The sequence below is a fragment of the Lytechinus variegatus genome, chromosome 3 (assembly GCF_018143015.1).
Source record: "Lytechinus variegatus isolate NC3 chromosome 3, Lvar_3.0, whole genome shotgun sequence".
NCBI classification, from domain to species: Eukaryota; Metazoa; Echinodermata; class Echinoidea; order Temnopleuroida; family Toxopneustidae; genus Lytechinus; species Lytechinus variegatus.
Window position 1 is genome coordinate 53,182,760 of NC_054742.1, and position 14,489 is coordinate 53,197,248.

Here is a 14,489-nt window from a genome sequence, read left to right on the forward strand (position 1 = left end):
TGTTTATTTCCATGAGCCACTGTATAAAAGTGAACAGTTTTTATCATGTTATGCATTTTTGTTAAGACACTGTATAGATGCTGAGGGAGGCAGGCGGCTGGTTGTTTTTTGCTCTCCTGACTGCCTTTCTTAGATGTCAGGTTGAGGGTAGGATGAATAATTCAGTGAGATGCTGGAGCATTAATGCGGTACACTGAAGCACTCTATATCTCTTCACTCTCCCCATTAATTCAATTGGGGGCAGCAAGTCCTATGACTTATTTAAATTCACCACTTTTAACAGCACATGCTTAAATGGATTGTATTACATTTAAGAATAGGCAAGGGCAATCTTGGCAACGGCAAACCAGCTGCAAAACGGACAAAGGTGATCCAATCTATCAATCAGGAACAACTGCATCTATCTCTAAGTGATAACAAAATAATTACACATGCTTTAATAATTAATGAATAATCTTCACTCCATATAATTACCTACCATCTAGGAGTAGTCATCTTCAAACTCTTTTCTATTTTTCAACCAGCTGCAGAGTCAATTTGTCTCATACCAGATTAGAAATAAATTATTAGATTTCACGAAAAACTTGATGTTTAGCTTCATAATAAATATATGGGGATTAAGAAACCAGGACCCACCATTTGGATTTTTCTTGGCAAAATATTTTGAGCCATAAAGTTAATAGACATTTGTCTAAACCTCAAAATTATCCCTGTTATGTTTCTCAATGTAATATCATATCTGTCCACATCATGTTGGATGGTAAACATGGGAGTCATTTTATCACAATTCTGTAAAAACAATAATTTGAACGTTAACACATGCCTCAGGAAGGCAGTGAAATGTGTGTTTGATGTCCCTGTACTTTCCTTTAATCACGCAACTGTTCAACAACATGCTCAAAGACAGAGCCGGGGAATAAAAGGATGCCCATTTACATAATCCCCTTACCGATATTGGCTGCCGAATCACTGTCATGGCAACTGCTTCCATTGCAGCTTCCTCCACTGTTGCTCATGTTACTCGGAGGACTGGAGGCAGAATGTGAAAACTCCTCTTCCTCCCTGCAATGAAAAACAAAACACAACAGAGCGAAAAAAACATTAATATCTTGTATGGGCATCAGCATGGCTGGATACGGCTTCGAGCGATTGTACGAAAACACAGCGCATCTTTAAAGGGCATTCACTATTCACTAACTGCAAAACAATACTGCTTGATAGATACAAGTGATCATAAAGTACATGGGACATGATCATGAACTGATTAATGAATTATATAATTAATATTAGGTCTACCTTTGCAAATTATGCTTTGTGATTGATAACAAGAATAAAGATTCAGACATGCACATTTTATTTTTGAGTTTCAGAAGTTATAGTGAATGGTTTAGAGATTTATAGTAAAGAAAAAAAAACACACTGTAATAATTAACCGTCTTTATTTCATTGAAAATGACTGAAAATGAATATGTCATAAAAAATAATTGGATGGTAATCACAAACATGTACTGATTTTCAATCAGAAATCCTAGGAACACGTAAGTTAAAACCAAATGACCATCGGGTGTATCACTGTGACAGTTTCAAAGGAAGATGGAGTTCATGATTGGACATGAGGGAGCCCTCAAGGTTTGAGAAGCCATCAGAGCAACACTTTGAGGAAATGTCAACAACATGATAGAGCAGAATATTCCGGTATGGTGTTTTTGTCTTTACTTTCCACAGATAATTCTCATCTGGGCCCCATTTTACAAAGAGTTACGATTGATCCGATCAATCTCAAGTCTATGGAAATCCATCAATGCCATAATTTTTTCTTTTGGAAATTTGCTCTATGTCTTTTGAAAACAAAGAGAAGCATACAGAACTGTCAAGAAAACAGTATATGTATGAATATAAGACTAATTTCTAGAAAATATTTTGAACAAACGTGTAATTTACATGTTGACATTGCTGGCTTTCCATAGTTGCGAATGATTGGATCATTTGCAACTCTTTGTACGACGGGCTCCTTATTCTGCAACCATATGACAGATAAGTACACACAGACCATATGAGCTCCAAGTAGTAGTAGTAGATTAAATAAGATAGTTTGTAACTTCTATGAGGCCAATTACAATATGACAATTCTTTGTGAAGGTCTTCATTTATGTGTACGATATCAAACATGAATTCTTGGCAATTCTGGCATGATCATTTAAAGGGGAAGTTCACCCTGACAAAAACTTTATTGTAAAATAGCAGAAAAAATAATAAAAAAAAAAATAGCCGAAGGTTTGAGAAAAATTCATCAAATAATTAAAATGTTATTAGAATTTCAATTATTTGATTTGTGACGTCATATGCGAGCAGCATTCCTACATAGCAAATGGTAAAAAATCAATGAAATGTCATTTTCTCAGAAAATTGATAATGGTTTTCGCTGTACCTTTTGTATATCAATAGACAAATCATTTCACAACGATCATGAATAGAAAAGAAAATTAAGTCATCAGGAACCATGCAAATTTGAAATTCATGCATTGTATATTACATAACACATGGGGCAGCTGCTCGTTTATGACGTCACAAATGCAAAACTTTGAACTCTAATAACTTTCTTACTCTTTAACGGATTTTCCTCAAACCTTCACTAATATTTTTACTATTTTTTCTGCTATTTTTGCAACAAAGTTTTCTTCAGGGTGAACTTCCTTTTAAGTTAACAGTTGGCTTCTAAAGTAATTAATGATACACAAGATAAATCAATTTATTCACTATTTTATTATCAATCATATCTATTCAAGAAAACAGTTTTAATTAGGCACATATCATGTGCAATACTGCTTATTGTTATCACACTTTCTTTCACTAATCAAGACAAAAAAAACTGAAATAAATACATGTATTTACAAATGAGGAAAAAGTTTGAGCAGCTTGACAAAAGGTAATTCTTGGAATCAAAGAAGATTGTGTCAAAGCCAATCCAATAATATTTTGTGCTTTTTCATGAAAGTGACAAAACTGACCAGGTTAGGGTTTTTTAGTTTTGACCCCTTGGAGGGGGTAAAATAAAACCCTTGCAGCTAGGCCATTGGATTCCCTCATTAAAGTTAAAACCTTGATGAAAATATGGAATAAAACTTGGAAAACAACTTTATTGCCCCTTTTGACACCCAAGTTCTTGAGCTTTAACACCTCTATCCCTCCAGATATTATTTCATAAATTTTGATGATCAAAGTGAGAATTTGAAATATTTCAACACCTTCTTGCTCCATAAATACCCATAGCAATCTGAAAAGGTTTCAATTCCTAACACCAATTGCTGTGTTTGCTCTTAACATTGACCTAGGTTCAAGCTCTTAAATAAATGTAGTGTGAGGGAGAGTATACATAGGATTTAAATGATGAACCTAAAGGCCCTATATGTTTATCACAAATCAATGAAACATGTTGACACTACATCAGTTGAGATCTGACAATCATCATGCATCTCAGATTGATGTATCTGAAAATAGCCATCTTAGAAAAAATAGCATCTGATCATAATTCATGTCATGCCTTTCTTACACATGCAACAAACTCTTGATCATATCAAAGCAGATTTAAATTATTAATGACACAACTGGGAGCTTTAAAACATTGCTGATGATATATGCTCCATCAGAAATCAATTATTTGTGTGCCATTTTGAAATACCCTGGGAAGCATTACAACTGTAAGTTAACTACATTTCGTAAACATGATAGGTTTGTCATTTTAGTGAAATGGTAATTTGCTGTATGACATTTCATATAGGAAATGATTAGTCACTTGATTTTAATTTTAAAGTATACTTTTTGACCAGAATTGTCAAAATTTTGAATTTTGAAATTCACTTTGATCTAAGATGTCTTTGAGTGATGTTTACCTCCAGCAACGTTTACAAAGTAATTGTCATTCCTTATTTGATGGCAATAAGGACATTACCAGGATAAAACTATCTGAGATATAATGCATATTTTATTTTGTTTCACAAAATATGCCTATTTGGTGGCTTTTAACTGCATGCAATAGTTTCAAGTATTTTAATGCATTGATGGAATATATGCAAGGTACATTAAAGTGATGCAGGACGGTATGCATCATTTTACTGTACAAAGCATGAGCTGTTAAAATGTATATTTAAACCTTGCATGAAAAGGTATAAATCATGAAAAAGATGACAGATTATATAAAGTGTACAGAACACATAGTTTATTACCTCCCTGTATTTTTTTAAATCTCTACAGGCTTAATGATTTCATGCTTACATTTGATCAGTGAATTGCCAAAAATCATGATTACAGTAAAAAAGTGCTAATACTCTGCTCTAGCATCTATGTAAAGAAGGAACTTTATATGACAAGTTTACAGTAGGAACCAACATCTAGAGGTAGTTTGCTGGATCGGTCTCATGAATTCATATTGATTGTTGGATTGATCTAGCTAGGATCAATCTAGTAGAGTGAGAATTGGGACTGAGTATCATCTAAAGTGCATTTACATTAAGAGCATTCATCAAGTGGCTTATGAAGATGATCTTTACTATCTATAGTGATCTATGACCACCAGCGTGAGGGTAATAGGATAGATTTCCAGGTATCAGACAAGAGTTCATTGAAATTCTTAATTCAAGTCAATGAAATTGCATCAAGATGAAGAAGATTGTTGTGTTCATATACCATGGTCTTTGAAGAATGGGGATGGACACAAGGTGTTCTCAGCCATTAGCATGAAGAGATGTCTGAAGACATTTCCCTTATTTTTTGGTTAGAAGTATTTTTTTTTAGACAATAAAAAATAATGCGAATAAATTATTGTTCACACATGAATGGTATAACAAAGACAATCTGAAATGCTCCACACCCATTGCCTGCAAAAGAAAAGTTATAGGCCTAACTTCTAACTTCCAAAACCAACTTCCTATTGCCAAATCGCTTGCTCTACAGAATCTTAACTCACATAAAGTATTCCAAAATAAGAAGAGGGCAATACATGGGATTTGGGTTTTAGGAAGTCAGGGTTTATTAGTTGTTGGGTCATGTTAGAAATCTTAGAAATTATAGAATGAACTGTGTAGCCATTGGAAAGATTGTTTCACAAATATTTAAATTTGACCCCCATGTACATTTTAAGGTCATCCTCAGGTAAAAATGTTCATACAGTATTCAACATTTGATTGATAACCTATTTTTCATACCACCCAAAAATATTCCGGCCTAAGCACAATAAGAAATTAAGTGCAACTTCGTTAAAAATAACTTTCCTATTCATGATATACTAGCCCTGATGTGTCCACACTATTATCTGGTATCCCTGGCATGCAATCTTCATGATCCTATCTTCCTCTGCTAGGGATCTCCATTACACCAAGCAAAATGTTGACATGAAGAGGGGACAACGGTCAGACATTAGCTGCAGCATGAACGTAATGAGATACCCATCCCATAAAGATCACAGCTGGTTTTAACTAAACCATCTATTTCATGATGAGGTACAATAGAAGAAAGGGGGGGGGGGGCAAGAACTATTGAACATGAAAATCCACCATTGATCCTTCAAGAAATCAAAGACTACTCCAAGGCAACTCATGAATTTATTTAATAGTAACACATCAGCAAAACAAAATTCAACACATTTGTCATTGCAGCGATACAAAATGCTCCTTGAAGTTGAATTTCAGTAGTAAAATAAGTTTGTTTGTAAGTAAATTTACGGGTCATCATTTAGTTACTATATCATAGATTAATCAAATGATGACCAATAACTGTTTTTTTAAATGGTTAAAGCACACATAATACATGCTTTAACCAATGGACAAATTTCAACAAAATGTGAATTAATCCTAAAATATTTGCCCAGGACACAACCAAAAGCAAATTATCTACTTTGTACGCGAACAAAACTGGTTAATTTCAAATGAAAGCTATTCTTTGGTTGAGTTGCTGTGCTGCTGACAGCCGAATTCAGCTCTTCTCCTTATCAAATCCCCCTTTCCATCAACAACTTCTAGCTGCCCCTTCAACTGTCTGTAAATGTTTATCTCCAATGAATTAGAGCTTGCACTGGTCAACAACCCGTACCAACAAACACCACATCTGTAAAAGCAAGACCAACCATCCAGACCAAACCCTTCCGATGCTGCAAGCTATTCCAGGCATGCAACCCCCGAGGCCCTCTCACCCCCACCCTGTGCTTCGAAGAAGTATTCTGTCTGATCGTTTGGGCGGCATCGGCGTTCTCGTAAATCACCTCTTCCATCCATCATTTTGGTGCGCATCAAAGTTGTACGAGACAGCTTGAGAAATGGCAGATGTAACCTCATACACATGTCCTTTTCAGATTCATTACTAGATTGTTGAATGTATGAGAGTCTGACTCCATCTTGTTTTAGATTAAAAGATAAAGCACCTCCCCCTTTTACCCTCCAAAAATATAACATGGGGTGAAATGGTAAACGGGGCGGAGGATGAATCCACTCTCATCTAAGGTAGATGTGGAAGAAGTTTAATTCAAAATTCTTCCAAATTCTTACAACATGCTATATGAAATGTATTCCCGCATTTGTGTGATGGGAAGAAAAGAAAGACAGAAATGGAGGTAGGGACAAGGGAAATGTTGGTGTATGGTGGCATGTGTGTGTTTGTTGGTGGGTGTATGGTAGAAGGGGAGGGGGGATAGATAAACACTCCACTTGATCCAACACTTAAGGAATGCTCTTGATCATCTGAAGGTTGATGGAATAAGGCTAAACTCAATGCTTGTAATCTGAAGACCACTCTTTGCCCCCTAACAATTATTGTTTGAAAGGGTTTTCCTTGGTCTACCAAACCCACTAATATAGTATATAAAGACCACAAAAACACACACACACAAATATTTCCATCCAAGCATTAATCACATAAATTAACAATTTTGTTGTAGTACATGATCAATATTAACATGTTTTACTTGATTCTTTTACCATTGCACTTCGATTTAACTATTCTATATAAATTCAAAGCCACACATACGCATGCATTGAGTTGTCTTCATCAGCAAAACAATTTGAATCACTTCAGAAATCAGTTCAGAACACTCCAAAGAGCAATCATAATCCCTCCAAAAAAAGTCTCACACAGCAACTAATGAGGGTTTTACATCCGCCCGGTTGCACAGTATTTCACGCTTCTGTAACCGTCTCCATCAGTAAACTTTACAGAAATTGGTTGTAGCCCTTAATTGCATCGGGGAAAATTTGCAAGCCTCTGAGTGACTCCAGCGCTTATAGGATTTGTCACACCGTATACTGTAATCATTTTTGCGTTGATTTTACAACCTCAAATTCTTGATTTTTTTCTGCCTAATTTGGTGTGACTCATCGATGTGATGCAAGAGAATCTAATTTCGTGGCGTGAAGGGGAGGCACTCTGTCTACAAATTATCACGAGAGTCATGTCCAGTTCCCTCCATCCCATTCTCATTGCTTGGCATGGACAGCCATCAATCAGGCCATCGCCATGGTGATCTCGTGCCATCTATTTGTTTTCTCTTTATAGAGTATACTGTCTGCCTCATCCTTAACGGTCAATTTGCTTGGCAGACTAGATATAGATTGAATATGAGTTAGTTCAATATTTGACAATCATGCTACATGTGGCTTAGGCCTGGTCAGTCTGGGGTTTATCAGTCGCTTGATTTCCTACAGTCACATGGCACATTGGGTGACCCAGTGTAAGTGATTAATTTCCCCATCCCCTCCCCTGCATTTAAAAAAAAATATATGAATTGGTTCTTAACAGCAGTAGGCTTTCTTCTCCCTTTTTGTTAACTTTGCCCCCCCCCCCATGAAAAAAAGTAATTTGTATCCCAAAGCAAACATGCATGGTTAAGTATGTAAACCTAATATTTTTCGTTTCACAAGCATTGACTTGGATGAGTATTTCCATACAGATTATTATTTTTTACTTTTTATATATTTTTTGTGGGGGGGGGGGTTATTGATCTACACATCAAAGAATGACATGTAGGCCCATGCCCTAACTTTCACATTTACACTGTATATAGGCCTACCCAAACAAATAAAACAATAAAATGTCTAAAATAAATATAAATCAATAACTGAAATTAGTCCAGTGAATCATAAAGAGGAATATGCTTTAGCATTGCAAGATACACTTTGAATAGAAAGAAATCTATTCCATTCAATTAATAACTGAATTATAAAAAGAAAAATATCTTAGAACTTCAAGATGTATCATTCCCCCCCCCCCCCATTAAAAAAATACCCCCAAAAATTGTTTATGTGGAACATAACAAAATATTTGTAACAAAGATTTATGGAGCTCCAAGGTAAACAGAGCTAGTTCTGTTACCAAGCTAAATATAGAACTGGTGACATGTGCAAATAAAATCATACTCTCACTAAGGCTCTGTACTTGACTGTCAACTGCAATTTACAAATTATCCCCGTTTTAAGATCTTGACCCCTGCATCCTTGTAAATTGGCCACGTCGAGCGACCTTGCTTCCAGGGTAATGAAATCTACTCCATGACAAAGAATGCAAGAATTTCAGGAATTCCAGAGGACCTAGAAATACATACTGAGCAGCCCCATAAAAATATGGAATATCATACACCAGACATATCGCACACTTCGATTGCAGTTGTCTCTTCTGTTGTTTACAAAATATTGCAAGTACAGTCTCGATATTTGAATACTAAATCTGATATGATTGAATTTCCAAGGTAAATCCGATATATTTGAAAGTTCACTTGAAGAAATATCAATGTGAAGAAGATGTTTCATCAAGATACCGTTTTTATTCACTCACAAGGTTTTAAGAAATCATCAGTGATGATTTATGAGAGTGCTTGGTGAAAAAGAATAACCTGTTCCATTCTCAGGCAAAAATAATTTATGATAGATTCATCTGTCATATTTTATATCTTTGTTTGAATTTGATATTTCATTAATTTTAGAGTATCAAACAATAACTATCAGTAGCTTGAAATTTGACATTTGAAAAAAAAGAAGGAAAGAGAGAAAAACATTGATTTCTGGTGCTGATTTTACTCTCTGATCTATGAAATATGGTTCATTGTGCCTTAAATCCCCTCTTCAATTTAAATAATCCCCCAAATGTATCAGTCATCATTTTGGTTGATTTATACATTATATGAATCTGCATGGCCTAAAACCTGTTGTGATAAGGAATTATAGATAAGAAATAAAACACGCTATACTGTTATTATTTTCAAAGGCATTTTATGAATTGATCAGTTTCAAAGAAATTCAAACTAGCACTAAATCAGAAATAAGTGAATGCTTGCAAAAATGCTAAATGATGGTGCTTTTCTTGTATCTAATAAATAGACATTTTGGATGTCGGTTTATTTAATATTCTTGACTAGAAATTGACAAAACTCTTAATCAAACAGGGGATATCAACTTTGAAATTGCATTGCTTGTGTCTCAAAAGAAACTAGGCTATATCAACAGATTGTTTTTGATCATGACCAAAATGTATTAGAAATCATATTCTTGATTCTAATATCATAATATCCAGACTATATATCAAGTTCAATCACAACTCCATTCTGAACCCTTTCAGTTCACCATCATTCACTTCTTTGTAGAGATGCTTTAGAATAAATACAGTGGAGCCAGGCAAGAGCATAAAGCCATTATTGGGGATAAGCAGGGAGTCACGATTCTGTCCAGAAAGACTGCAGATCAAGGAAATAAAATCTCAAATATTTTGAGATACTTGAAAAGACATACTATAACCTGATAATAAGAGGTAGAAGTAAATAGTAAGCCACTTTGAGTAAAGCCTTAACTTAAGAAAAAAGTTGATCCCTAGAAATGAATGTATCCTTTGTAGATAAAACACAATCATACAAACTATACTAAGATCATTAAATGTATGTTTTCTAAATCTTTAAAACTACATTTTCATACAGAGATGTTGATCTATATTTGAAGGTAGAAAGTTCAGAAACATTGAGCAATGTTTGATCTAAATTACATGTCAAAGATAATATGTTATTGTTTTTTTTAAATGCAACCCTTTATTATCATCATCACTATTAATATCATTGAATCTATTTCTATTTTCACTTTTTTTCATTTTTAATCAATTTATTTTTATAGCTTTGGGGGTGGGGTAGATTGAGTATACATCTGGTTTTCATGCATTCTTCTAACCATTTTCCTCATGGTATTCCCCCATTTAACAGCTGCCCCCTTCCTCTTACCATTCTTTGCTTTCTTTCTTTTGCATCTCATCATCTCTTCCCCCCTTATTCCTCTCTTTCTCCTCCTTTCCTTTCTTTTATGAAAATCTTCTATAACTACTGTATCACCCTAGGTCACCATCTAAATTCTTAATATTCAATAGAATATGATTTTCTCTTCCTTTATTCTTCTTTCCTCTTCTTATTTCAAAATATTGCTATTTTTTGTTCTTCTTCTCCTCTCTTTCTTCATTACTTTTCTCTCATTCTTTCAACACTTTCGCTTTCCATCACTGGGTCATCATCAACCCTCGATTAATTCTCCAGAGGTCATATCAATAACGGATCCAGACACAACAAGTTCTAGTCCTTGTGCCGCCAGGTTGACCAGACCCTGACCAATAACCCTCTCCTTCCACTACAGAAGGACTGTCAGAAGATTTGGGGGTCAATGAATTCAGGCCTCAGACCTGATTGCATTCTGTCTTCACCGTGTCCAAATATTATCAAAGAAATTCCACAGATTTCTTCAAAATTGATTTCATTTGATGTACAGTAGAGACATTTCCAGATGCAAGTGGAGAAAGGGGGAGGGGGGGGCAAGCAAGAAGGAAGAGGAAGGAAAAGGTCAGCAGAAGCAAGAGATGACAGAATATATACAGTAAAAACAATCATCATCCAAAGACCAGCCAAGTCTAGAAAGAGTCCTGGAGTCCTGATACCGAGTCTGTAAGTCACGGACCATATCCCCTATCACCTGAATTCAAATCCTGAGTACGTACAAATTGAATAAGATCATGACCCCATAACATTTGCTGATTGATTAAGGGGCCGATTTCTGTGATTAATTACATTGATAATAATACATGATCAATAATTTCTACAATTAATTCCATTGATAATAATGCATGATCAACCTTCAAAATCAGCCCAACGTCCAATCGCTAAGCCACATGTTATGGAGCCCAGGCCTTGATTGCGGACTAAAAAAGAAAATCATTAAAAGTGACAAGGACTTACTGGATAGTATTTCCATGTGATCTATCAATCTTCTTGTTAAGTTCAGCAATGACACTATGTAGTTCGGTAATCCTCTCCTCATAGCGTACTGCCTGTTGGTCCAACTTGTCATCGTTATCTTGTAAATACCTTGCTCTCTCCAACTGCAATGAGACACAATCATGTAAAACTAAATTGCTACTAATTATGACATAACACCAATAGGTTATCAAATTATTCCTCAAATTTCTGCAATGTAATTCAATTTTTAGTAACTTCACATACAACCATTGAATATAATCAATAAAAAGCAGTGTTTAGTGTGCGAAAAAAATTAATAAATGGAACAATCACTTTACCCCCTCCCCCCCTCAAAAAGGAAAAAAAGGAAATAGGCTGACATATTTAATTTAGTTATATGCATACATACATAACAAAATGTTTCATAAATGACTGAAATTGTCAATGTATCATAGGTTACCAGAATTTCCTAAAACGGAACAGCATATTTTTTCACTTCAGATTGATTATATTTTAAGAAATACCCCATGTTCCCACTTATAGAGCAGATTAATTAAAGAGATATAATAATTATTTTAAAGAATCAATTAAAAAAGAAATGGTAATTCCAACAAAATCAGAGGGGTTAGACAGATGCAATAAATGATTCACAAATCAAAGAATGACTTGAGTAATATCAAATGGCATCCAATCTGAACAAGGTTGTCCGATTTTCCTCTATGGACCTGATCCAGTACAGTCTATCAATATTTTATTGCAACCCATTGCAATGAGTTCAGCACCACTGGGTTTCACTGTCCTATCAAATTCCAAATAAATGCAGTCTGCAAGGGTTGTTAACAATCCTTAGGGCTCCAGCATATTATTGAAAAATCTCAGCAATGCCTGAGAATGGGTTGGAATGAAAATTCTCAAATAAAAATTGCGATGATTGCTAATATATAGTCTATATGATTGTCTGTTTCGTCATTTTGCCATTTTTTTTTCAAGAAGTGTCACATGAGGACAAATAAAGATAATTCTTAATAACTTTTAAAGAACAACTCTGCTGAATGTCCATTAGCTCATCAAATTCCAGTCTTTAATACTTCCTACAATTCCTTAAATATTGTCATATCATGGTATGATTGAGTACTATCAAATTTCAAAATTTCTTTCATCTGCTGATACCCTCTTGGAAAAAACTCTTGTAAAAGGTAACAATTAGATTGAGAGAGATCATTGACAAATCTTACTATAAAAAATCAAATATGTAATGATAGCCAACACAGGCAAGTCATCATGTAAATAAAAACTTATACATCAAATACCAAATGTATCCATAGATGAGATATGCTCTAGATATGAAATACAAATCTTTTTGGTGTTTGAGAAATCGAACGAAAGATTATTCTAAGATTCAACGTGAAAACACGATTATTGGGATTTGAAATAGATTGAGTGAAAAAAAATCACTGTGTAGTATGTAGTGTTTAAGGCAAAGAAGTTTATTTGAAAATGAGTAGACATATGACAACACTTGCCCTGTTTTACAAACAGGGTTAACTAGTACTCACATCTGATATCAATTTATCATACATAAAATATTGGTTCAATTCAATTGACACATAATGTAATCATTTAAAGTTAATAAATGGTTTTTCATCTGTACTAATTTCATCAATCAGGTTCTGTCAATGGCAGCCATGACGATTGAAAACCTTTTTTCTCGCCGTACGAATTCGATTGATTCAAATTGGCTACAAATGAGAATCCATCATGAACTCATTTAGGTTTTCTTCCCATCACTAATTCACTTGGATTCTCAGTCGATCAGTGGGCAGAAAAAGCAGGCAATTGGTTCTTGATCGACATCAAATCGGCACCAGATTGAGACAGTTAAATAACCGATCGAGGGAAAATCATTGTGTTGGCACCAGCCACATTAATTTTGAAAAGACAAGATTATCTATATACACACTTTGCACAAAGGTCTGTTTCATTTTGAAAAAAGATTCTTTGGATACAAATTGAACATCAATTTATTTCATATATGGTACAGACAATTATGATTTCCAGCTGAAAATTCAGACAAATAAATTGCAGCATTTACACATTTCTTTACATTAGAAGCTTGTAGCTTTTAGGTTTCATATTTGGATTTTATGAAGCAAAGCCCTAATATGTTAATCACACTACTTAAAATATACACAGGACAACTAATTAAGAAAATTATTGCAAAGTATGAAGTAAAGGGGATTCGTAAATGCGTATCAATATATATGTCCTGATGAGGGATAATACAGGTATATGGTTTGACCAGAATGAATAATAAGCAACATTTGTTTGCTATTAAGAAGAACTAGGAAAAATCCAATTATCCTAGCATTATCTTGTGATGAGCATCACTGCACCACCATCTCTTCTGTAATATCATCATGGTACCACAAAACGTTACACAAACTGCTTCATGGGAGACATTCTAGGGCACTCCAATATTTGATGATGAAACAGGTGCCTCGAGCAAACATGGCCGGAACAAGACTTTACCTTGTATACACAAGGTGACTAATTGCTTGTATACCAGGTAGGAGATGTAATCAGAGGATGCAACAATAGGTGGTTTCAAACCGCCTCGATCACAAGAATCCCCGTTAAATTACGAGAACTTTTTAAGGTTAAAAAATACCCGTTAATTATTCCTGCATTCAAATCGCCCCGAAACACATCCTTCGGGATAAGTTCCCGAAGTTACGAGCATGCACAGTGTGGTCTGATAAGCAGGCAAGGCGCGAGATTCAAAATCTCTAGCCCAGCAGCCACCCACGCCGCCGCGCCCAACGACACGCTGGGATAAAAGTTCCCGTAATTTGCTTTCACATTGCCAAAATACCTGCGACCTTGGAAAAATCCCCACTAAAGTTCTCGTAATTTCGCCAAGTACCTACTATTTAGCGGGTATTTTCTTTCAGGGAAATTACGCGTAGTTTGCTTTCACATTACCAAAATACCTGGTATTTTCTGATCGGGGTAAATTTCCCAATCAGAGAATACCTGGAACTGGCGAACTTCGAGGCGGTCTGAAACCGCCTATTCTCCGACCCCCCCCCCCTCCCTCATGGTTTTGCATCATCATGGTCTTATAGAATAAAGACTTGGAATAATTCTTCAAAAACAGGTAAATAAAAATAGCTCAGACAGTATTAAAACTTAAATGAAAAAAAATCTAACTAGTTGATTCCGCAATTCATCAAAACTGGATAGAAACAGT

At 35.0% G+C, this 14,489-nt stretch overlaps 1 protein-coding gene across 1 annotated transcript in view; it reads right to left on the reverse strand.

The window, feature by feature from the left end:
* Positions 1-14,489, reverse strand: part of LOC121411351 (colorectal mutant cancer protein-like) — a 59,745-nt gene that overhangs the window by 19,870 nt on the left and 25,386 nt on the right. Inside the window, exons 3-4 of the mRNA XM_041604025.1 lie at positions 11,240-11,382; positions 950-1,062 (exon numbers count right to left, since the gene is read on the reverse strand). Of these exons, the coding sequence (XP_041459959.1) occupies positions 950-1,062; positions 11,240-11,382 (256 nt within the window). The remainder of the gene's footprint in view (positions 1-949; positions 1,063-11,239; positions 11,383-14,489) is intronic.